The sequence below is a fragment of the Astatotilapia calliptera genome, chromosome 7, assembly GCF_964374335.1.
Source record: "Astatotilapia calliptera chromosome 7, fAstCal68.1, whole genome shotgun sequence".
Taxonomy (NCBI): domain Eukaryota; kingdom Metazoa; phylum Chordata; class Actinopteri; order Cichliformes; family Cichlidae; genus Astatotilapia; species Astatotilapia calliptera.
This window is the reverse complement of record NC_137428.1, coordinates 51,608,812-51,634,792: the sequence shown is the minus strand read 5'-3', so window position 1 is coordinate 51,634,792 and position 25,981 is coordinate 51,608,812. Positions and strand designations below refer to the sequence as shown.

The 25,981-nt window shown below is 40.3% G+C and overlaps 1 protein-coding gene across 2 annotated transcripts in view; it reads left to right on the top strand.

Moving 5' to 3' along the window:
• The window catches only part of shisal1b (shisa like 1b), a 34,977-nt gene extending 10,252 nt beyond the window's left edge, over nucleotides 1-24,725 (top strand). Inside the window, exons 2-5 of one of the 2 annotated variants that reach the window (XM_026175355.2) lie at nucleotides 7,238-7,444; nucleotides 13,163-13,376; nucleotides 16,688-16,990; nucleotides 24,307-24,725. In XM_026175355.2, the coding sequence (XP_026031140.1) occupies nucleotides 7,378-7,444; nucleotides 13,163-13,376; nucleotides 16,688-16,990; nucleotide 24,307 (585 nt within the window). In that variant the 5' untranslated portion in view covers nucleotides 7,238-7,377 and the 3' untranslated portion in view covers nucleotides 24,308-24,725. Of the gene's footprint in view, nucleotides 1-7,237; nucleotides 7,445-13,162; nucleotides 13,377-16,687; nucleotides 16,995-24,306 lie in introns of those variants that run through there. The other variant, XM_026175353.2, reaches the window with a different exon arrangement.
• The last annotated feature ends 1,256 nt before the right edge of the window (nucleotides 24,726-25,981 follow it).

Below are 25,981 nucleotides of genomic sequence, written 5' to 3'. Positions count from 1 at the left end.
ATTAGACTCCAGTAGCTGTCTCATTAGTTCCCTCTCCCTCTCTCCGTGCATATATTTATTGCCCCGCCAAAATTATTTGTGAGAGAATCGCCCTGTTAAATTCCCATTTGGTGCAGAGGAGACCTTTTTTCCTGTGAGTTAGGGTTTCCCAGATTTCCCAAGTGCTTAAATGTACACTAATTAGCCTTTTCTGTGTTGTTTTTCTATTTTGTGTGACTAAAGCTTAAGAAAAAGTATCACATTCCTTTTCTCCAACCTCCAAAGTTGTGATATTAGTTGTTTATTCAACTTGAGATGTGGCTGGAGCAGTGTCGCGAGAAGCACTGAGCAGTGATCAGATGTGTTTGGAGCCACTGCTGGGGGAGGTTAATTTCCAGATGGATGCTGATATTGCCTTCCTCAGAAATACCAGCCAGAAGTCTTTCTATCTACAGTAGATTAGCTCAACAATATAATGCGGTGCTGCCGTTTCTGCCAGGCGCTATGAAACTTTAAAAGCAAGTTGAATTATAATTCTAGTTATACTGATGGGGGAGGGGGTGTTCAGACAAATACCTCTGTTATTTTCCAATCTTGCTTTGTAATTCAAATTGATGATAAATTAAGGGTGTGAGATAAAGTGAACATAGAAGGCAGAATGGTTTCCATCAACATGACAGCTCTCAGCAGGTAGATGCACTGTGTGCCTCCACAGACACTAGCTTGATTACAGTTGTTCTCTCATCTTCTGCTTGTGTTATGCTAACAAACCATTACCAAGTCAGAAACAGAAACAGACCACCCATGCAGCAAGCTAGGTGCACTTCACAATAGCCGAGGTTATTATGCTGCCGTATCGACCAAACTCTCCACAACAAGCCCTATGGCAACACTGCTGTTTTTCCTCCCTTAGCATATTTAAGGATTTTAAGTATTCATTTCCTGTCCACCACATTGTGGGTGGTAATTACTACAGGCTACACTCTTCCTTATGTCCTCTGTGACGTTAAGGTCTCCCAGGCAACATCCAGGCTTTAGACGAAAACATGTTGCTGCCGCCTTTGGGCTTTATTTAGAATATTTGACCTGGAAAATTTATTCAGGTGACGGCTCATGTAAACCGAAGAAGAAACTCTGTTCATCAGTCAAATTCATATCTGCAGACCCGGAGCTCAAAATGACACAGCACAAATAAGCTCTTATTGCTCTGATCACTTTGTAATAAAAAGGCGTCAGATCAAAAAAAAGAAAAAGGCTCCTGAGAGAGGATTATGGGTAGTTGTGTGAAACGCACTTGATTGATGAATCAAAAACAACCTTGTTGCTAATGTGACGCTTGCTGTGTAACTGTAATTTTTTTAAATGTTTATTTCAACCTCTTGTGATTTATTGAAAGATATATTTAGGATCACAAACAGAAGATGATGGAGAAACTTGTCCTTTTATCTTGGTCGACTGGTTTACGTTACAAAATTAGAGCCACTGGGAGAAGCTGCTTTCATAACTGCTTTCAAGACCATAACACTAAATGTCATGCTTCACTTTAGGTATTTAGATCCATCGTTCAGTACTGTTAAAGATGCGAGCAGCAATCTGAAATGCTGTCTGCAGCATCTCCCCAAACATACACTAAAAACCTCTCTTTTCATTCCTGAGGTCTGTCCTGGGTAGATAACTCTATGCTGAAGCAGGAAAAGTTATGTTTTATAATAGGAGATTTATCAATATATACATTTTGATGGACGACTGGGCTTTTTAGCTGCAAGCTTTAACATATCAGGACATAATCCAAAAAATGACAACATCAGATGTTGTAAAAAACAGAAAAAGCACCTTTAGCAGCGTTAACTCGAGTTAATCATTTTGTGTATGACTTCGATAGTCTCTTTTTCTTTTGTTCCACTCTTCTGTACAATGTAGAGACAGGCCATTGAAAAATATCGGTGTAGTACTTTGACTCTTTTTGTAGCCATTTTGTTGTACATTTTTTGCTGTTCTTAGTGTCATCATACACTTTTTCCCAAGCTTTAACTATTAGACAGATGGTCTGCTATTTGACTCTAAAGCATCGTGCTTGATAGTTGGTATGAAGTGTTGTTGTGGATATGCTGTGTTATGCTTTCAGTAAACATGGTAAACATCAGTAAACATGAATTAAGGCCAGACTTCTCCACTTTGGTCTTGTTCCAGAAGTCTAGAGATTTGTTTAGATGCAACTATTTGCTCTATTCCACTTGTACCTACTCAACTCGGCTTAACTTTACTCAGTTTTTAGGGTTTTCTATTAGGTGGCAGTACCTTATATCAGGTACTTCCTTAGTGTCTGCATGGCCGGGGTTCCAAGTGAGCTGACCCAATCCAAAATTGTGACGTCAGCAGACTGCAACCCACCGATTGGACAGTCAATGGTGTCACTCGATGAGTTGTGAGAGCGTCTTCTTCACAAAAATCAAAACTGCTATTTTTGAAACTGGCTGCACAAAGATCAGCACCATGGTCCCCGAGTGTGACAAAAAGCAACGCCTGGACGTCCTCCATTGTTGTGTCGCATGCAAATGACATCACACGTTTGACGTTTACGTTTCATGACATGTCCTGTACTTCATCTGAGGTTATATTTATCTAATCTTATGTCCTTATACGTAAAACCTTAAAACTGAAAGAGGATGCAATTTCTTTCCTGCGGACTGATTTTACGAGCAAAGGCGGTTGAGGTTTATCTTTTTTATGCATTGTGAATTAAAAGTACTTTGTACTTCTTTTCTTTCTTTTTTTTAAACTTTAAAACTGCCCCTAAGTAAATAAATAAATATCCCAGACTACTGTTATCCTCTAAGGACAGTTTTTCTTTTATCATCAGCTGTGTCACATCTTGTACATGTTCACCAGTCATTGCTTTTAATGACTTAGACTGCCACTCCTTACTCACTGATGCTGCACACAGTTCAGTCCTCTGTGCCAATGACAATCATTAGATCACAGCTCTAAATCTCCTGACATGGGCTCATGTCCTAATGGAGCACTGTCGGGCTTCTGAGTGAAGCTCTAATGCCATCAAACGTGAACGAAATCCAATTTATTATGATGATAGTCAAAGGGAGCATCAATTAGGTAGAGGGCTGCAACAGAATGTATTTGGACGCAAGCCCATCTGCAGACCCACAGTCACTTAGCTATTGCTCACTCTTCCCCTTGTGTGAAGTGGGAGTCTCATCTCTAAACTGTACTTCACTGCGGATGCTCATGTGTTTTAGGGTGATTGATAACGCACATTAACATGGATTAAGAGCAAGGAAAGTAAGAGAGAGTGCATTTACTCTTATAATGAGACACAGAGGGCGAATAAATATCCAACTACTATCACCCATGGAAGAAAAAGGTTATGTGAATACTCAGAAAGACAGGCCTAAATGTTTAGTCTAAAAATAAAGTTAAGCTGTAGAGAGGAAGAAAGCGAGAGAGAGAGAGAGAGAGAGAGAATTGTAATGTCGAGATTTTGCCTTTACAAACTTGAAAGCTTCTCAGATAAGGGACACTGCAGGCCAAAATAAATAAATAATGACTTTTAGAAAGCATAATAACATGTCGCATACTTTAAAGTTAATGTTTGAACAAAAATAAGACTCGGACAAGGATGTTCTTGAGACAGGCCCCGCTTATCGCTGTGTGTAATCTTCAAATAGCCCAAAAATCTTCCACTGCGCTCTTCCTCATCAAACTTCTGACAGATTTGGGTCTCCTGCTGTGTTGTGATGAAAAGTGTGCTGCTAGCTTCGCAGTGGTTACTGCAGCAATTGGTCACTTAATATTTGCTTCTGTTCTCAGCGAGTAATGAGGAACACGCAGGCAGATAAATGAAATCTACATGCTTTTTCGTAGAAATACAGTGTTTCCCCTCAGAGCAGCTTTCACATTTACTCAGAGAGTGGGTGTTTCCATGGCCTTTATGTATATTTTAGTTTGATTTGAGACACAGCAAGTATCTAGACCCTCCATCTGTGTCGTGTGTCTGTTCGGCTGAACAGTTTGTTCTATTTTAAGTCCCAGGGAGCTATGCACTGTGTGCTGTGCTGTGTGTGCCTGTATACATGCACTCCTGTGTATTTACAGTACATACTCTGCTTCACTACCATCAGACTCATTACACAAACCCTTGAACATTTACGTCTTCGCAAACAAGCCGTGCGCCGTGATGCTGTGAACCTTGCCCTTTTATAGCCTGCGTAGGGAGCAGGGTGACTCCATGTGACAATACAGGAAAACAAGTAATGTATATAAAAGACCACAGCAGTGAGTTGGTTGTGAGGAGTGGGTTTAGAAAGGATGGGAATCCCTCGTTATACTTTACATGCTGTCATCTGACAGTACACTAAAGCTTTCACCAGAAATAAAAAGACTGGAAAAAAATATATGAAATGCCACTCTAACAAGTCTCCCGGGACCCCCGTTGCCTGGCTTTCTGAAGAAGGAACAGCTTTTCAGATCAAAAAATGCTTTAAAAGACTTTGACAGAAAAAGCTTGCTGTGCTTCACTTGCAGCTCACAGTCTGTCCATGTGGTCCACAGTAACTTCATTGTATATTGGAAGGGTTATGCACAGCATTTATTCCTTGATCTGGGATTGAAACCATTTAACACATAGGAGACGGGGCGGCACCTGTGACAGAGAGTGGGATTCTCCACAGTGTTTGCACAGCTTTAATTTCTTCTAAAATATTTGTTTAGCCTCTGTAGCTCAGTTTGGGAGCCTGATATGTTTCTCAATAGCGCATGACCTCACACTCACATGCTTACATGCCATATTTATAGAAAGCAATAGGTTGTGTCTCCGCGAGATAAAGATAATTGTATGTCTTATTAAGGTTATGGTTTATCCAGCCTGGAATAGGAGCGTATGTCTTCTTAAGGATAGAGTCTACATTTGAGTCTAATCGTATTGCTGCTCCTCTTGAGTGTGTGTCCATGTATGCAATTCAAGACAGCAGGCATTTTCTCACCTCTAATCACGTGAGATTTTTATCACTTGAGGAAAAAAATTCTCTTTTTGTGCCATTAGCAGAACTCGTGTGACCTGCTGGGGAAAAACATCTTTTCCTCTCTTATTAACGTTGGATGCTTGTTAACTGGTGTAGGCTATCATCCTGCTGCCAGTACTGGCGTTGCCTCCCATTTTTAAGTCTGTTAAGGTCAACAGCAATTTGGATAAAGGCTAGGTATTTTAATCTGACGAATCTCTCTGCCCTCAGGTTACTTTGAGGTTTTGGTTTTTCATGAATGGCTTTGGATAAAATCTTAAGCTCTGGACCTGTGAAAGGCCTCTAATATCTGAGGCCTGCATTTTCTGCTTTTACAGCTCCGTAAAACTGACAAACTGACCTGACAGCTTTGCTGCTTTCTGCATCAATTGCCCGAGTGTGCAAAAAGGTGTTAAAGGTGTAAAAATTGCCAAATGCTATTTACTCCACAGCCAGCCCGTTTCATCCTCACTCTGTGATCCATTGTGTACCAGCTGCAAAACAGGCCGTGCCATAGTAAGCAATCAACTTACAGCACATTTTCAAAATTGACGTATCTCTACATAATTTTCTCAGTGAGTTTTTGGTTTAAAAATAAGGGAGCTGAAAGATTTGTGCAAAATATTCCACAGCACATGTTGACGTCTTTATTTGACTACCAAAGCTGAAAAATATTCTGTTTACTTGAAAAATTACAACATAATAACATAATAACATTTAATTAATTGATGCTATTCAACTTTCAAAGACCAGAATGGAAATCTGGAACGAATGTTGAGCATTAGTCTGCACAAACATTACCTCACTGTGAACCCACTCATCGGCAGATGTGGCTACTCGTGTAAACTCTTGACCAAAAAACAGAAACATAGCTTGTTTCTGACCTCTAGCACTTTTTAAATCTGACCTGGTGAACGTTGTCTGCATATTTCTGATAAATAATTTTTGGCTCGTAGGCAGTGCCCCACCACTAGCACCATTTCTCTTCTGACTGTGTGCTCATGTGAAAGAAACTAAACTTTCCAGTCGCCCTCCAAATGGAGCTGTATCTGCGCCATACTTCGGAGTGTTACCAAAACAGCTCGAGAAAAAAGTCAGAGGTTGGTGATGCAACATTAGACTGGCTTTGATCCACCAATAAACTGAATTCTTTTTATGACAGGAACACTGATGGGCCTTCTACACCCTTGTTGTTGCTCTCTTTCCTTAGTTTCTCCTTCTCTGTCAGCCTCTGTCAGGTCCTCAATAATTTAGGAGCCGAGCTTGTAATATTTTCCAACTAGCTCGTGCAGAAGAAGACTCTTAAGTTTCTCGGCACATACACGCAGCTAAAGCAATCTATGATCCTGGTACATGTTTGAATGAAGTTTACATTCAGAAAAATGGGATCTTATAGGTTCGGGGAGCAAATAATGGGTGTTTTTATGCGAAATTTGCAAATGGCTCGTATATAAATGATCAGCAACATCAACTTAAACGAATGCACAGAGAGATACTATTTCTGTGCACATAATGAGGCTATTAAAGCAATAAATAAAATAAAAAAAAACAGAAACAAGTGTGCCTAAGCGAAATGTACTGCCACCCCATTAATCTTACTTATCATCAGTAGAGGGATGACTACAGCGAAGCTTCGAATGGTGATAATGTGCAAGAGGAATTCACGAACCCCCACAATGCATCACTTACAAGCAAAGTGCTCCACAGCAGCTCTGCAATCACAAAACTTTACACTGTGCTGAAAGAGCAGATTCTGTGCAATTCATTAAATATTTGCTCTACTTAGAGCACCGTACTTTTAATGCATGATATGTGCAGTTTTTCCTTACTGCAACGCATAGCTTATAGAGTTGCATAACTAAGACATCTAGTTTAAGATGTTCTTTTAATCTCTCAAAAAAAAGTCAGTTTTATTAGAATCAACTAAAAAAATGACAACAATTTCAGCTCAGGGAAGTATACATATTCATGATTATCGCTATAATTTACCATGACTTATAGACAAGAAAAAGCAAGCATGGAACAACTTTTGGCCCCAGTGTTGTCAGAGTGCCAGTTTCAATTAAACTGAATGCCCAAGCGGTCCTGTTATGTAAGCCTTAGGACAGATTTCGGGAAAGGCATCATGGACGCTCACTGCCAGACAAGCTGTCCACACAGTTGGATGGAACTTCCAGAAATCCAAATCAAATATCTTAATCTTTTCTCTCTCTCCCCCCCCCTGCTTGTCTTGTTCCCATTAGGAGCCCTGAGTCTAAGAAGCAGCCATGTGAGAGAAGCTGTCAGCGAGCAGAGGATGCCCACGTCCAGCTAAAGCAGCCCTTCCCCCCCCTCTCTCCCCACCCTCCTGCTCCCTCCCTTCTTCCCACATGAGGACAAGAAGATGACTATCTCCAGCCGGCAGTCCTTCAATGTCCTGACGGTCATCTTCCTCCTACTGTCCACTGCAGGTCTGTGAATTTTAGTCCTAGCCTGTCTTTGAGTCTGTTTATCTGTTCCTCTGCAGACACTCAAATCAGAGTTTCAGGTAGTGCTGCTGACATTACACATGCCCTCAGTTTCTACAAACTTTGGATTTCACCCAAAATATAGGTGTCAGTCCTTTGCATGAGAAGCCACTGCAGTGTTATAAACTGAATTCAGGGAACAGAAAGACTGATGTTGCCATGTGATGGCCAGAAGTCGAGTCAGACACATTTAACATTTGGGTGCTTTCAAACATTTACTGCCAAGAACTTACTTTTATTTGGCAGGAAACGCACTGAACCTTAGGGTGCTCTCTAAATGAGGCCAAGCAGCGTAAACTGTAAAAGAGAGCATATTATAACCCCAGAAGCTACAAAGCAAAGAACCCAGCCAACACATATCTCTTAGATATAAAACACACATTATGCAGAAGAAAAAAAAATATGCCGACTCAAGTTTGAAAATGACAAAACAGGGAGGAGGAGGAGGATGAATAGCGAGAGCGAGAAATCAGCGCTATGGCTGGCAGGGCCAAGCAGCAGGTTGAAAACCCATAACAACCAAAAGAGTCAACAGTGAGTTATTTATGTTATTGCCCTCCTCACTCAACATCCATCTTTAGTTTGAAAATGGCCATCCTCGTGTTCCCAGAAAAATGCATCAAACCCAAGGACCGATGATTACAACTACAAAGCAAATTGTGTACAGCACAGCTTTGAATGCTGAATGAGTGCCAGAAATGACAAATAAAACCCAAATTTTACTGACTTAGGTAGTAATGTACAAGGAAATACAACACTAAACAATCTCTGCAATGATTTATGATTTGTTTTGTGTTACACAAGGTTATGCAATTATGCTACATATCTATGTAAGTGATCACTGTAAGTGAATAGAATAGAATAGAATAGAATAGAATAGGCTTCAGCTTTATTGTCATTGCACATGTCACAGGTACAAGGCAACGAAATGCAGTTTGCATCCATCCAGAAGTGCTTTAGCCTGATATAGATATATTACAAATAATATAGATATGTAAGTATATTACAGAAATGGGTCTATTATGGTATGTTATAATGTACACGGTATGAAGGTATGTTATAACTATAAGTATGCACAGGCTGTAGTGAGTACAAGCTATGAACAGGATATAAATATGAAAAACTATACAGAATATGAAATAAAAAAAATACAGAAATATGAGATATGCAGTTATACAGAAATGTGAACTATGCAGGTTATAAAAAGTTGTAGAATTAAAAATTATCGTATGTACAGAATGATTTTTTACACAGAATTATACAGTAGTGCAGTTAAGATAAGTGAGGGTGTGGATAATTTCTACAGAGGCTATATAAAGTGCTAGTGGTTGTGAGTGGTGGTTCAGTCCATGTTATTATTGTGTGTATGAGGGTACAGTTGTCCATTGTGTGTGTGTGTGTGTGTGTGTGTGTGTGTGTGTGTAGGTGGTTGTGGGTGTTTGTATGTCCAGTCCATGTGTTTAATGTGAGTCAGATGTCAGGAGGCAGAGTTCGGGAGTCTGACAGCTGTGGGGAAGAAGCTGTTCCAGTACCTGGTGGTCTTAGTCCGGAGGCTCCTGTAGCGCCTCCCAGAGGGCAGGAGGGTGAAGAGTCCATGTGATGGGTGACTGGGGTCTTTGATGATTTTCCCAGCCCTTTTCAGACACCGCTTCCTGTAGATGTCTTTTATGGCAGGAAGTGGTGCTCCAGCGATGCGCTGGGCAGTTTTCACAACCCTCTGCAACGCCTTCCGGCCCGAGGCAGAGCAGTTCCCGTACCAAACTGTTATACAGTTGGTCAGGATGCTCTCGATGGTGCAGTGATGTTGGAGTTAACACTAAAGACTAGACAACAGAATAACTTTAAATTGTAAACTGAAAATGTAATTGTGTCTCAGTATATTTACCATCATGAAAATATTGATAATAACTCATTATCATCAAATTATCCTGATAATCAAAGTGCAACTATTTTATTTAAAAAAAAAGGCAGATTGATATTAAGCTTAAAATTATTTTTTATTTTTTTATTTTTCATCAAAGCTGTTTTTCATGCTTGACTAAGAAGAGGTAGAAAAGCCTATCGTGGATTTGGTTTAACACTGCTGACACAGAGACGGACAGACTGTGAGTGAATAGCAGACAAACTAACCAAAGGCAAAGATAATAGCACCAAGAAGGTGCACACAGTGTATTGTACTTAGCTAAAGAAAAAGGATGCGCACATTACATTTCCAGCTTACCAAAGATCTGAGTGAATGGGTTACTCGTGAGCAAAAATCATTTTGTCTTCTTTGTCGAGGATCACCGAATGAAACCTTTATGTTTCAGAACAAAGACAAACTGCAGATGCGAGCGCAGTTATGGATAAAAAAAAGTGATGGGTGAGCACTGACTGATGTTTTGATGTTGTGTGTTTGCACTGCTGAGAGAGAGAGAGAGCCACAGCCGTTTTCAGACCACAGGCAGTAAACAAACTGTAGTTCAGGAGCCAAGCTGTTAACTGTATCCTAAACTTCAAGAGGTGTTAATGAAATTAAGCAGGTGGGTGTGTTTACAACGGTATCGCTTCCAGAAGCAGCTGTTGTTCATTTGAGAAGCCAGAGACTGCCGATGAACTTGTCTGTTTCCAGTTGTGCATCATTAGAGAATTTTATACTCCACTTACAGTGTGAAGGGCCTCTGTTTCTTTATTACCAGGTTACTAACCCTCAGCCGCTGACCCTCTTCTTTTAAAGGGCATAAAAACATGAGCATGCTGCAGAACTTTTTCATGGATTAACCGACTTGTATTGTCAACGCAAGGGTCAAATGAAGAGCTTCCTTTCACTGCTGAAGAAGCCATCCTTGACTTTTAATTCTACCGTGCCCTTCAGTAGTGTTTCATTTTACAGCCTCTCCTGCTGAAATTAGCATCGCTGAAGCGAAGATGGCCAGCAAGCTCATTATAACCTGAAAGAGGTCTCTTTCAAATGCTGATCTGTCTTGGCCTGAGATGAGTGAAAGACTTCTATCACACTGCCTGCACAAGTGGACCTTGAACTAAATCACAGCCGAAACACTTTAACTGACAACACAGTCATATTTTTTGGGCTCATAAAAGGAAGCACATATGAGAAGGATAAATAAGCTACAATAAAAACATCAAACTAAGCTCAGTGCACTTCACATGGAGTGACATCATTTCAATTTGTGATTCAGCTGAGAATTATCAATCAAAGCCAAACAAGAATACACAGTGCCAGAGTGATTCTGCAAGCAAGTACAGAAATGCTGATATGAATTAAATCACAGTAAAACGCAGTTTTACATCAATGAAGCCTAAAAATCTGACAGCACTGGCAGCTTATTGATGAAAAAGAAAGCATAAGAGAAGGATCAATCAGGTACACGTCCCACGGAGCGGCATCTTTCAAGAAGTGAAAACAGAATTACAGGACCTGCAAATGCCACATATAGAGCTATTAACAAGATTAAAATCTCATTGGTTCACCTGCAGATAAGTAACAAAAACACTGCTATGCTTACATACAAGCTGTTGTACCTATTTTGTGGAGGATGCTCACATGAAACAAACACCAAAATCAAAGATAATAAAGTGAGTGTATGTACAAGTAATCCTTTAAACATTTGGTTTCTTAGCAGTCAGAGGAAGCGTCTTACACTTTAGTGTGGCTGTAACTAATAATGGTTTTAGAATTGCTTGTTTCAGAGGATGAACTAAGGTGCTGCTGAGTCTCAGTAGATCCATAAGAATTATTTTAGACTTTGAATCATATGCAGTTACTTCAGCAGAGTCCCAGAATAAAATTGTGGAGCTGGAAATGAACAATAGATTTCCTGTTAGATACATAAAACATTGTCACATAATCCCTCTATCGGAGACTGCAAAGAAATATAAAAGTGAACTGCACGATGATGCATGCTTCAGTGCATTCTGTATATTTGTCACTATTCTGGCTTCCAGTGCTTATAGGCATTTTGAGAACTTTATGTATAGTTTTGGACAGGTCATAGGCTGTTTTAAATGGCTGTGAAACAATGAATATGTCAAACAGGCATGATTATCAGCTTTATAAATAGATAGGTTATTTATTATTATTAGAGTTTGGTTTGCAATTCTTGTGATTTTTTTCTTTTACTTGATCCTTACTGGTTGCCAGAATCCATCTTGGAAACATTATTATTTCCCCCCACGAGACAGTAACACATTCACTTTCCCCTAAAGCTGCAGGGACTTGTAAGCGTAGTTCTGGCTGAATGCAAATAAGCCAGAGGACTGCATGAAGCTGCATAAAGAACTGACTGTTTCCACCCGTATGGCTTCATCTGCCCAAATGACTGGTTATACTTTTCAGGATGACTTTGGCTTTGATTAATTTCTGTTCAGATTTCTGAAATTTACCCCATTTTACTGAAATTCTTTTTTTAAGTCATGTATTGTGTATGTGCAGAACAAAAACTGCATTAAAAAAACACAACCTATAATACTGTACTGTGAGTTAAATAAAAGTGAAACCGGTCCAAGATTAAACAACAGTGTTTAAAACCATATAGTTAGGTGGCACCAGGTTCACAGTGAAACTCTTTGTTCACCTATAAATAGAATGACAAAATAGAAAAACACTCAGACACACAATCACAAAAAACAGAGGGGATCCTTCTTTTGGAGGGAGGATGAAGCGAGGCGGTCAGCCTAGGGGAAGCAGCGTGCTATATACTCATTTTGTCAAGTAATCTGAGAAGTATGTTTGTTGTTTCCATACAAACGCACAGAAGCCACCCTTATGTTTGTATCACGCTTGGGTGTTATCAAAGATGTCCAGTATACCGGAGCACACCTGGCACACTCAGATCTCTCTCATTAAACCGGTAGAGTAATGCTGTATTCAGGCTAAATTGTAATAGCATGTGCCACCTGACATCAGCCTCTTCTGTGAAACAAGCAGAGAACTTGCTTGTTGGACTAGTAACAAGAAAAACGCCGCTATCCCTCTTGGGGAAAACTTTGGGTTTAGACGTGATGATAAAAGTAAGCGGGCCGTCAGAGACTAAACTCTGTGGCCTCAAGAAACTTGTAGGTAAAGACAAGAAATCAAGCTGCGAGTCTGCCACCACCACCTACACATTTTCTAGTTTACCCACTGATGTGTCAGAATCCACTACTGCAACAAGTGCCATTAGGTTCCATAACTTCCAGCTCATACTTCAGTAAGCTCCTATGAAATCTCTGGATGGCGTGACGACATGAAGAAAATAAGACGATGCCGTCTGGTTTGAATGATTAGCTAATCAGTTTGATAGTCTCTGTGTTCCTTCAAGAATAAAAATGACTGCTTTTGCCATCATGCGCCTGCATGCATAATTTAATATCTACTCTCTGATTATTTTTGCAAGTACACCGTGTTTTGTGTTGCTTGTCCTTCGCCAGAGGTATTAACCGAATTCAATCCACTCGTGTATCTTCAGAGGCCTCCAAAGAAAACAAGCATTCACGATTATGTTTTTGCAGTTTGGATGCTGTAGGTTGAAAGGTGCTTCCTGGAGAGTTGTTGTCATTTTCAGAACTGGGAGACAAACACAAATTCTGCCTCAAAGGTCACGAGTCCTTTGTTTAGCTCCTGAATATTACATCTACGGTTTCTTTTTTTTTTTTCTCTCCCCCTGTTTCCCACCACTGCAGCCCTCTCTGCTCATTACCGAGTGTGTGAACCTTACTCTGACCACAAAGGGCGGTACCACTTTGGCTTTCACTGCCCACGCCTCTCAGACAACAAGACCTATATGTTCTGCTGCCACCACAACAACACCGCCTTCAAGTACTGCTGCAACGAGACTGAGTTCCAGTTGGTCATGCAGGTCAACCTCACCACCACCCCTGATGGTTATGCACACAAGTGAGTAATCGTTTAAGATGCCATTTGAGTCAAATGGATTTTCACTGTGAATCTTCTGAGACAAAAATCTGCACTGTCATATTTTTCCTTTTTTTCTTGGTTTAGAAAAGAGATTAAATAAAACATCACAGTTAGCATCTTCAGGCCTAGATGCCCAATGCTACTCAAGGGTTACCAGTTCCCATTGCCCATCTTAACAAAGTCAAATATTGAGAATCATGGCATACTGATGAGAAATGGGCTGCACAAGACACATATGGACAAGGACTAAATACATGGAGTTTTATACATATTTCCATCAGAGTCTGTTTCTAAACCTCTTGTTTTAGGTGTGTGTGTGTTTTTGTTATCATTATAAGTTTTGTCACGCTGTTCGCTATCAGGCATTATAATTGCCCAATAGGACCTGTGGTAGTAGTAAACGTGAACTTCAGGCAAAAGTTGCATTTGCAAAGAAAAAAATTGCAAGTCTTAGCTAGCTTAATGTGCAGAATTTTAATTCAGGCTGTGAGGGTTTTAAAATATTTTAAACATGTCTCACATACCCTCGGCTGACTGTATTTAAAACATGAAACACACTTGTAGGGTTTTATGGGGAAAACAATCCTTTTTCAGGGCAGTAACTACATTGTTTGAAGTGTATGGAGATTATATCAAGTGCAAGAGCAGAGCTCTGACTGATTTTTTACCAAAAACTTTACAAACAGAGGGACATTAGAGAACCTAACAGTGACTCCAGTCCACAAAAATCAAATCCCCCAACAACCCTGAATAACCCTAACTTATACTTTCTTTCCGCTGTAATCATGGGGGTCAAACCTAGAGATATTTACAATTTATTCACAGAAAAAAACTCCTACAATAAATAGCATGAGTATCCTAATACTATAACAGACATTTAAATAATAACAAAAGCATTTCAACAAAAGCCCAAGACAGAAATCATCCCATTCCTCCTTCTATCCTCAGTGGTACAGCCCAATCACCTGACTGAAAAATGAAAGTCAGGTGGAGTATCCTCATGTGTACTTCATGAAAACACCATCATCCACCAACCCGAATCGAGAGAGGAGAGTTAATAAAAACCAATACAAATCAAACTATTAAAAAAAAATACCCACACCATTAAGTAGTATCCTGCTAAAACGAAACAAACAATACCAAAAGATAACCTGCATGTCACAGTTAATTAGTGAAAACTGGCTTCGCTGAATCTTGGGAGAGCTGTATGTGAGTTGCTACAGCGACAGATAAATTTATCTCAGATCATATGAAACCAGCTTGTTTTGGTCTCCAGACCTTCTTGATGGTATCGTGCTCAGAGACCTTGTTGACACTGACCTACACCTGAAGCGGTATTCAATACCACCACAGAGGAGAGCAGATGCTAAAAGCAGCCTATGTGTTTTGAGTATGACGCCTCCACATGAAACCCTTTGCAAAGCCGGGGGTTAAGTGCTGGCTATTAAGCATATAGAGTCTATAAAGTCCTAGACTGTTTCAAAGTAAAAGTCTGTGTAAAATTGCAGAGCTGTATCAGTGTGGCATTATTAAAAAAAACTGCACACATGCCAAGATATGACAGATTTCTCACAGAGGACAACTAAACTGAAAGAAGTGCTTATGGCGTGGAGTATAAGCAGATTTAAACTGAGTGAAGGACACAGAAAAATGTCCCTCTTCTTCTGTGGGAGCACCCAGTGGGAGGCTTGGGTGACAAAACCACAGCTCTTTGTACTAATGCCCTCCCAGCATGCCTCTGTCTCAAACGGTACACAGTGCCCTGCAGCAGGTCATGATATTTCATTTTTAGTGTCAGATGGCCTGTTGGGCCTCTCTTTTATCTTGGCTCAGTGGCCAATAAGACTGCAGGCTTGATATTTACTGCTGGCCAAGCGAGTTAAACTGGCCATAATTTTGCGCTCCCTTCTTACACTTCATGGTTAAAATGGGATTAGAGTTGAGTTTGAGGTAAAACTAAAGGCATTTTGACTCCAAGGGTTTTGTCACAATGTTGTGCGCCGTCTCCTATAAAGTAACAGAGCAGCTGAAATATCGTGGATCTGAAACATATGGAGAAGTCATCTTAGAGTAAATGTCCAAGAAATTCACAGGAAAACATCAAATATTGTTATATATTTGACAGATAATCCTTTCAATCTGCTGTCTCTGGGAAAGCTGTGATTAATATTGAATGGCGTTGGTGTTAGCGGTGCGGTTCTGATCAGTTTCGCTAAAAACAGTGCACAATCTGCGTTCTTTGCTCTGCGATCAGACTGACTCAAATATATCCCTGCATTTTTAGTCTGTTAGAACACATACAAACTAAATTATAGCAGGTAAATGCCTCTGATGCAGAGGTGAGGGAAGGTAAATGCAGTTAAGCATTTACTGACATGGTATTCATTCAAGCAGCTTCGGTGTTTGTTTTAAAGCAGTTTATTCAGATAAACACCCCTAAGGCTGCATTGTTTCCAGACAGAAGCGGATTCAGTTGATTTACTGAATTACAACCACTCGAATATCACTTTTTCTAAGGGCTTTAATCAGTGGAGTCACACTAATTGCATATTAAGGCATAACTAAAAGAATGGTTTCACTCCAAATAAATCTCTATTTTGAAGTAACACCCTGTGTCATCTCTGCCTCTCAGAGTCAGAATATTTATTCAGTGCGTGAACATGTGTAATATTTCCACCCTACATGCCCTGAGCATTTAAGCAGCAATGTGACACCACAAGATTATTTTTATTTTTTTGTGTATGTGTGTAAATTTTGCTTTCCCAACCTCTCAGGAAGCTATTTTCTGAAGCCCTTTCTGCTCATTCACCTTGTTATACTTTATGGATGTGGGTGGACTAAAACAAAAAGTTCAAATGCACCCCACATAAATCCAGCTGGATCATGTAATACATGAAGAAAATTTATGAGAGGTGGAAAAATAAGAGCGCTGATTTTTAGAGAAAACTATGTAAGAGCCAAAACGAGATGTATAAAACTCTCTTGTGCTAATGAAATTCTTTGTCCAATTTAGGAAGCAGTATTTAAGAAGCAGTAAATGGAACAGATGGTGTTTTTTTCCCCCCCCTATATTTATTTTTTTAAGTTTTTATCAAGGGAGGACTTGATAAATGTCTTGGTCTTGCCACATAAACAGCAAACATTCACACCTGGCAGGCACTATCGTTGCTTTTGGGATTTAAGCCCAGTGTAAGGGTAACTAGATGATGGTTCTGAGGATATGAAAAGTGTTTATCATCATCTTTTTCAGATTATCCAGCATTAATTCTCCCAGTCTGCGTCTCTTGCAGTAATTATACAGCCCTGGTCGGTGTGTGGATCTACGGCTTCTTTGTGATGGTGCTGCTGGCTCTGGACTTTCTCTACTACTCAGCCATAAACTACGAGCTGTGCCGGATCTACCTGGAGAAATGGGGTCTTGGAGGACGCTGGCTGAAGAAGGCTCGGAGTCAGTGGCACAGGTCCATGCCAGAGGAGAGCGAAGCCCAGGCTCAAGCGCAGCCCATGGTCCCCACCCACTTCCAGCCCAGACACAGCCTCAGAGGGGAGAGCCACAGCCCTACGCTCCTGCCCTACAACACATCCACCGCATGGTGAGTCACTGCCCGTCACATGACAGCTGTCAACTTCGATGCCATGGACATAGACAGATGCATTTCTGCAACTACTAAAATTATCTGTCTCCGGTCAAAAGAGAAAAACAGAATTACAAGTAGTGAAAAATTCAATATTTATACCACAGAAGTTCAGAAACAGTGATACCCTCATTTGACGCCATAGAGTAGGAAGTGTTACGTAACCATTTGTTGCCTATTATACAAAATAACTTGTTCTGCTCTGATAAGCAAATATGCAGTAGAGACCCTCTTGCTTGTTTGACAAAATAAAGCATTAATAGCTACAGATGCTAAGAACCAAAGTCGGCCGACCCTTTAAAAAATCGTTCCTTTAATTCTGCCTCTCATTTTCTTGTCTGCGTGTTTTCTTTTGTGCTCATTGTTTTGTTTGCAGACAGCAACATGGCAAGGAAACTGTGTCTAGCAGGACAAATTAAAACATTTTTAGCATACTTTTCCGAAAGCCAGCAGCAAGGAAGCTCAAACATTCCGGATCCTAATTTCCTAGAGTCGCTCGTTAGGGGCGCACTGTAAACACAAAGATATAGATATCACACTCGCGATTAGATCCGACCAGTGGTATTACCAACTGTCAATTCACTGGGTTACAGACTTCAACAGAACTTTTAGAGCTCCACTCCCTTCTGCCCAGCAGTGAATCATTTTCTGCAAAGCGTCTGATCTGTATGCGTCGTTCATCTCAAAATAGCTGCAACCTTTTTTTTTCTTTTATTTTATAGGAGGAATTTGGGTGAGAGATATTTCTTGGTTTTAAGTCTGACCAACTCATTAGGGAGCTATCATTATTAATGAATAGAAAAGAAAAGGATAATGTGAAAGCTGCAGTGCCCGCCTGGGGCTCCTAGCTCATATTTAACTTGAATGAGTCGACTGTGAGTCGCATTAGAAATCATTTGTGGAGTTTCTGCGGCAAAACACCATCTGCTATGTGTTCAGCGTATCTTTTTTATTACCGCTGAGAGCAGTCACAGGCGTCTGAAGGTGTGTTAGGCTGCATGTGACTGCTGTTAGAACATACGCGATGATTTATGATGCCAGGAGTGACCTGTAACACGCCATAGCTGCGGGGAACCTTTCTTCTTCTGCCAGACATTGTTTAAACTTTCAGAATATAGCTGCACAATCGCAGAGCGCAGCCTGAACAACCGTACATTTTTGTGCAGTCGATTTTTCATCCGGTTGCGCGTCTCCAGACACCGTGCACCCTATCTGTCTCTGATTGTGGCTCAGTCTCTTCCTAGAGGTAGACATCTCTCTCGGGTCATGATAATTTAATGTGGGTAGAGTTTTGACAAATGGCTTTAAGAAGCACTGTGGACTGTAGAAGCCATAGATAGACGAGCTGAGATGCTGCAGAGGGATCCTGGGGCTGCTCTGCTGGTATAAACGTGGTTAACTAAGACTGAACATATCCGCGGAGCCTCCTCATTAGACGTGAAGTCAGTTCAGTATGATAGGACTCATCAATCCTTGACTAGTGAGGTTGACCTGCACTGGCGAGAAGCCAGCATTAAGGCAGAGGAAGTCGATTTAAAAAAAAAAAAAAGGTGTTTGAAATAGCAGCAAACTGCTTATTAACTAAGTGGGCTCGGAAAATGAGAGCAAGATAAGTTCATAGTAATTCATTGTGATGAGTAATGGGAACTGCTTTAGGATTGATAGTGTTTTGGTATCATCTTTTGTAAGATCTCTATCTAAAAATACCAAGAAAAAAATGTAACCGCATTTTTTACAAACAGGACAAAATTTACCATGAGCTAAATATGTTCTTGCATAATCATTGACATCAATAATAAAGTGACAGATGCTGCGAGATAAATTCAGTCACGAGCAGTTTCTGGGGCAAGATCAGAATAGTTTTTTGGGGGGGAGGGGGAAAGTTTCACACAATGAAACACTTCTGAGAATCCAGATAACGCTTACACTTTTTCCTAAATGTGTTAAGTAACCGTTATGGGCGATTCTCTCTGTGTGTATACCGCAGTTGACGTTGCCCACACGGTGCGTCATTAGCTGGGTTTTATTTGCGGGGGTACAGATCTTTATCCCCAGAGAGGATGCAGAGTAATGGCTCAAAAAACTGGGTCCACTTAGTTGGACATCTGTTGGCCAAATGTAAACAACCAGAGATCGGGTCAAGTCCCATTACAGGCCCAGCAGCATCTAAAAACAACCCAGTCGCGCAGCAACTTTGGAATCCAGCACAAATGGTAACCCATGCAGCAAAGCAGGTCCTGATGGCAAGTCAGGTCTTAAAGAGAGAGAGCGAGAGGGGGAGAGAGCGCAGCTTTGCACTCAGCGTGTGGGAATCCTGCTTACCACGTTGCACATAAGCAGGCTGGTATGTGCTGCTGCAGATCTGCTCAGGGTTCAGCGTGGGCGGCCTGAGAAACTGTTATTACTTTTCCTCGGTGGATGCCCTTTATTAAAATCTCATATTCACGTATTCACTTCGGTTTGAATAAAGTACAAAAACATAACTGTCTCTTTCTTCACCTAACGATGTATGATCCAGGTGAGAGACGAATGATCAGCCTGCCACACCAGGAGTCATGGATTATCATTACAGGGGGGGCACACTGTTTGTTTCCAAGCAGAGTTTACTCACAGGGTAATGTCACTCAGTGGAAACAACGGATTTGTGAAAAACACTATTGCAAACTCTTTGTTTTTCTACACGCTATTTGTTCAAGTGCTTATCCTAGTGTTGAATAGGATGGGCAGTTATAGTTTGTCCATTAGCTTGATAAAAAATACATTTATGTAGGAGCTGTTTGGCTTGGACCTTTATGTGTCTTATATCTACTGGCCTGGGGACGCCTTATCCCTGCAAATGAACTAAACTAATGATTATTAAGAGGAGTTCAAGGAAGTCTTTCTGCACTTAAAAGATTGTGGACTCGCTCAGCTAATGAGAAAAAAATAGAAAAAAACTAGAACATCACTGATGCAGCTCATCTGGCACACGATCCATTGTAATTTACAGGTTATTATAATGTGTGAAATACAGAAAGCAGTGATAAGTTTTCCTATCATTGGCTGGCTGTACTGCACAAACTAATGAGAATTCAAATCCACTGAGAACGACAAATATGACCCTGACCTCGAGGGTGATCATTGTGCATAGGTTTGATTAAATCCTCACTCATAATGTCAGCAATTCTTGTAGATTATTGACAGATGGATGGATGACGGACGTCTTCCCAGCTCATTAGTCCTTCGGGTGGATGAGCTGAAAATGAAATCATGATTTCACAAAAATCATTCAAATATTTGTGTTTAGGTCAAAGAGGAACATATAAATAAGATTCGTAAATGGTCACCTGATTAATCTTTATACACAATGATTAGACCTAATTAAAATAAAATAATAAAAATACTATAAAAGTTAAATGTAATAAAATAATAATAATAACAACCTAATAAATACATAACTGACCTATTAAACTATGGTGGCTGTCTTGATGCACGTTGCAACAGTAGCTTTAGTAGTAGCAGTCATCCTTAACTCTGCTGCTCTCACACTGAGAGGAGGGGTCATCCTGCGAGGACGTGAACCTGGAGAAGGTGGTGGTGTTGGAGGCCTCAGAGTGGTCGTGGAATGAGTTAAAACCATCAGGCGATAGAGGTTAAATTATCATAGCTGGCTCAGCAGATGATCACATGGAGCTGTTTAAAACTGAAGGAAGCATTGACAACTCTTGGAGCACAAAAATCATCTACTTATCTCATCTACTTATAATCTGGGCAGGGAAACATTTTTTCCCCATTTCCTTTCTTTATGCTTGGTTAAACTATAAAGGTGTAGTCTTATGTTTACCATACAGATGTGCTACCAGATAGCAGTAATGATTTTCCCATTTAGCACTCAGTATCCAGTTTAAAATCCATTCACATTAACCCTCTCAAGGCAGGCGTTGCAGATTTGTAACAGTTAAAAACTAACAACCTGATTACCCCACATGCATATTTTAATTTTTTACTCAGAAGTACCACTGCAGGACTTGGTTGTGCATTAGCAACAAAAAGTTTAATTTGAGCCTGAGACGGTTAATGTGTCCTGGATGACATAGATCAAGTAGCTCTTGAGCTCATATGACCAGGATGTGGTAGCACAAAAACTACTGGGAACCCATTAAGATATCACATTGCCACAGAAAAACATTTTGGCGTCACTCATTTTAGCAGGGCTCTCATGTAGCCCTTTAAAAGCACTGAAACCTTCCAGGAAGTTCAGCAGCATTAGAGCCCTGCTTGGTTGTCCACCCGCAGCTATTAGGACATTAAAGCTTTGGCTGGCTTCCCAGTATCTGCACATCCCCCTTTTGCCTGCTTGTCCACCTCCTTGCAGTTAGTGGTACTGAGCAGCATCATGACACTAGAAGGCAGATTTAAAAGAAGTGGCAGTGAGAATTTTCTATATCATCACTTATTTTACATTCCTTGTGTAGTGTACTCACTTTGACGCTCCCCACTTCATAATTGGAACAAATGTGATCTGCTCCTGTCATTCAGTCTGGCATTTTTTACTGCATATGTTAGATAGATTTAGTTTGCCTTCAGTCAGCGCTGATTAAGACTTACCCAGCAAAAATAAGTGTGCAATCTGGGGAAGGCAAAAAAAGCAGATTTTTTATTACTTTTTTTTTGCTCGTGTTTGGTGGTAAAATTAAAAATACATAACTCAACTCTGGTTAATATATGCTGAGCATCAGCGAGAAGTCATAGATTAAAGCGGGAGAAATGAGGTGTTGAGCAACATCAAATGACACCACTTCACTTGAGCAGAACACGTCACACAGATTCCCCTGGTGGCCGATGAATCACTTGGCACCGACTTAGAGCAGCACCTCATGCCAGCAACCTCCCACTCACTCAAGGCTGGTAGCTTACTGGGCCAGCTGAGCTTAGCCATGGGTAGAGTGGTCTAGGTGAGGTGGCATCTGTCAGCCTATTCAATATATAGTTGACTCACCAGCCTTTGTAACACTGCTTCTTACAGTCAGTCACCAGTGACTCAGCGTTATAGCCCAGTCTAGTAAACGCCACCTCCGCCACTCGAGCAGTCTGTCTGTTACATCAGATCGGTCACAGGTAGGCATGCCCGACACCTGCACTTAAACGCCTGCTGTGCTGCCTGCACAGGACACTCAGATAGACCCAGAAGGCTAAAACAGAATTTCACATTTTTTCCCTTTTTTTTTTTCTGTCAGTGTGATCAAAGCCTACCTCTGTCTCCTGAATATTCACATCCATCTTTGAACTCACTGGTTCCCTTTTTCTGAGGTAATAATGTAATTGTACATTATGAAATTATTCCTGGCCTGTCTGTCCACAGAGCAGCATGCCAAGACCTTGTCCAATTAAAGCAACACACACCATGTGGTGTGAGTTAATTAACATCATAGATGCTACAAAGACAGCCAGACGCACAGACAGTTCTGCTAAAAGAGAAGAAGAGCAGGTTTAGCTCTTTGAAAGTCGTGCAGTGACGTCTGGCACTGCCAAAAGCAAGATGGGGTTGGTGCAACTTTCTGTGTTTATTTTTGTGCTTGTGATCTTTTATTAGACGTGTTTTCACACATTTACTTTGCATTTTCTCTAAAGTGCAGTCAAGTATCCTTCAAGAACCAAAAGCACTCTGTGTCACACTGTTGATAAAAGAATATTTCTGTGTCCCTACAAGGATGGAGGGTAAATCACTGCTAAGGTGTGGAAAGTGGAAATTTTTCTTTTCCCATTAAAGTGCAGTCGTATTGTTTGGGCAGCAGAAATTATTTTCAGTTGGTGGATGTGATTCATAGAGCTGTGATGGGAGTCTTAACAAGAATTACAGACTTGTAAAATATTCCTGTGAAGCTGGCTGCTTTTTGAAAAGCAGAGCTGGCCCATTTTATTAGTTTTTGTGTTTTCTGGCCTTGAGCTCATTTTCAAGCCAATATGTTGTTATATAAAGATCAGTGTGGACCATGAAACACAGAGCACACACTGAGGCAATTTTATCCATGAAGCTAAAAGTATTAAGTTTTGAGTCTCTGTTGTCCGGGATCCTGCCAGTTTTTCCCAAACAACTTTTGTGGCTACTCTGGAATTTGATGATACAGACATGTGCACTCTGGGCTATAAATTGGCTTTTTGGAGAGGATAAAGCAACAATATATCCACAAAGTATCAACCATTTTTTTATTCTGTGGGCTCCAGTTCTATGAGATCTTTAAAATATGTAAGCATGTTTGCTATCCTAAATACCATCTTCTTCACTCGCTAGTTTTTCCATTGTTTTAAATCATCTCTTGGCCTTCATCAGTGGGTGTCGTGTGAGAGTTACCAAGGATAAAGTCTGGTTGTTACCACGTGACCTGAGTATGTAAATTTAGTCATGTGATAACAGGTGGATAATAGCTGATATTTAAAATCAGTGCTTTTCTCTGTTTTCTCCTAAAGCCAGGTTTTAGTCCTGAGATTACCTCTGTTTCCCAGACAGTTAGAGTTATGTTCCTCTGGCATTCAGTCAGTGTCTAGCCACTTAACCAGTACAATGAAAACTGGAAACCACAGCCAATGGAAAGCTAGATGTGGTTACATCATCCAGCACCAACAGACATTCTGTATGAAACTGCCTTAGATTGTGTTTGGTGGTGTTGTGACTGGCACTGCTCTTTCAGGTCTGAAAACTGAAGCCAGCACGGGAGTGTACTGAATCCTTTCTAATGGCCAGCAGGGTGCTGGGAAGAAAAAAGGCTGAGAAAATGATCCTACCGCTCTTTTGATTTCATAGACAGTGTATAAAAGATGGGCACAGCTGTCTAGTGTGAAATGCAAAGCCAGTGTGGAAGCGCCTTTAACCTGCATTTTATTGTAAAGGCCAGCAGAGGGCTGGTTTCCAAAATTTGCCCGGTTATGGAGAACTCTATGGGAAAATGCTAACTGAACTCAGTTTACGGCATTGACCAGAAGTTTTAAGTGACTAAAAATACTGTAAATACTGCGATTTAGAATAAAAAGGAGGCTAATGCGACATGATCTTTTTGCAGGTATCTCTCGTGTCAGACAAGTCGCTATCTAAAACTGCTAGTATGCAGTTTCCTTCGGTTTCAGATCTCCTTATCACATCCTGTTTGAAAACACCATGTTGATAATGGCCAAAGGACTTAGTTTGAGGCTTACCACACAAAAGTTAATATACGGTTGAAAGCTTCAGAAAATTCAGAAAACATATTACAAGCTTAAGAATGAACCCTGATGCTTTGTCTTTTTTTCCTTTCTGGCAGAATGATGCTGTGAGTGGATGAACAGAAGAGTAGCAACACCTGGTTTCCTTACATGGTACAGAGGAGATGTTCCCCAGTCACCCCTCTCTGGACCACAAACACAGCATCACTGGTGGGCTAGCCATACTGTAGTAGCTAGAAGTGACTACTGTCCCCTTTCTAATGAGCACAAAATACCCACAGACTAACAGAATCAGGCGAAACAGCTGAAGAAAGCCTGGAAAGCCACACAGACGAATGTATCGCTGCTTCTACAGAAGGGAGAGATGGATGCATTTATCTGCTTATAGGGTTTAACTGATTCCCTAAAGTATCTGCCAAGGCCTGGAGTACCCCAAACAAATCCAAGATGAACTGGATAAACTGTACTCACAAGTGAGAAAGCTTGCCTATTTAAAGAAAAAAAATAAGAAAAAAAAGCTTATTTCTAGATATAACATGTTTATTAAACTGCTGTGTCACTTTGTGTTCAGTAGCAGTTAGACACAGTTGTGGGTTATCTATTTGGTGATTTATTTATGTGAAGTAGTCAGAGAAAATATATGAGTGGCTAACAATCTGATTATGTAATGGCTTAGGTTGATGCTGAGCATCTCACTTAGAGTAGAATGTTTTTGTTACCTACTGAAACCAGAAAAAATGCCTCTGCAGCCACGATGAAAAACAAACATCTTATACAAAATGTTTTTGGTCTCCTTTCTGCAAAACAAGCGATTTCTTGAAACAGTGTCGGAAAAGGACGTAAGGCCATAAAAATAAACTGCTGAAACTTCAAAACATGAGGGTTTTCCATCTTCACACAAGCATTAATGAGGATCAGGGATGCCTTCATAACAGCCACAGTCTTTATGCTAATTTACACATATCCGTATCCCTTGGCAAAGAGCCTAAAGACCTGAGTGAAACCCTTACTTATCAAATTACAAGTTTGTGACAGTTTTCTATAACATCACCCACTGACCTATTTGACCTTCCTCGTTATTAGGGCTGCCTGAGATCAGCTTCATTAGCAATATGACGCAAAATAATATCCATTAGTCTCTTTATACGAAGTGCTCCAAATTCCACATGGGTAACAGGCAACTGTAAGTAACTAGCCATAACAGAAAATGTTTCCAAAAGAAATATCAGTAAACCCCTTTCACTGTCAGCAATAATGTACAGAAGCTTAACCAGAGGATCACATGGTATGTAAAAATCAGAGTCAGCTAAATGAGCAATGGGTAATCACTGAGGTGTATCACAGAATTTTTGGCTCAGTTTGCATTTAATAAGACGGTGATGTCAGTTAAATGGAGATATACTCTTTCTGGATAATGAACTCTTTTTTTTGTCAGCTCTTTAAGAAAAAAGACATGATTATCTCTTACTAAAAGAAACTCTTGCACACTTTTTACGTTAACGCTCAGTGTATTTCATAGCAAAAACTGTCAATTATTATTTCAAACCGCCACCAGTATGGTATTTATTTATTTAAATCTTTGTTTTATTTATCCCTCAGATCTAAAACCAGTGATTTGGCGAATGTTGTGGGGAAATAATTATTTGATCCCCTGCTGAAATGAACAGTTTCTAATTTTTATAGTAGTTTCATTTTAACAGAATCTCAACCAAAAATCCATAAAACAAAGACACATTAAATAAAAGTTATAAATTGATTTGCACCTCATTGAGT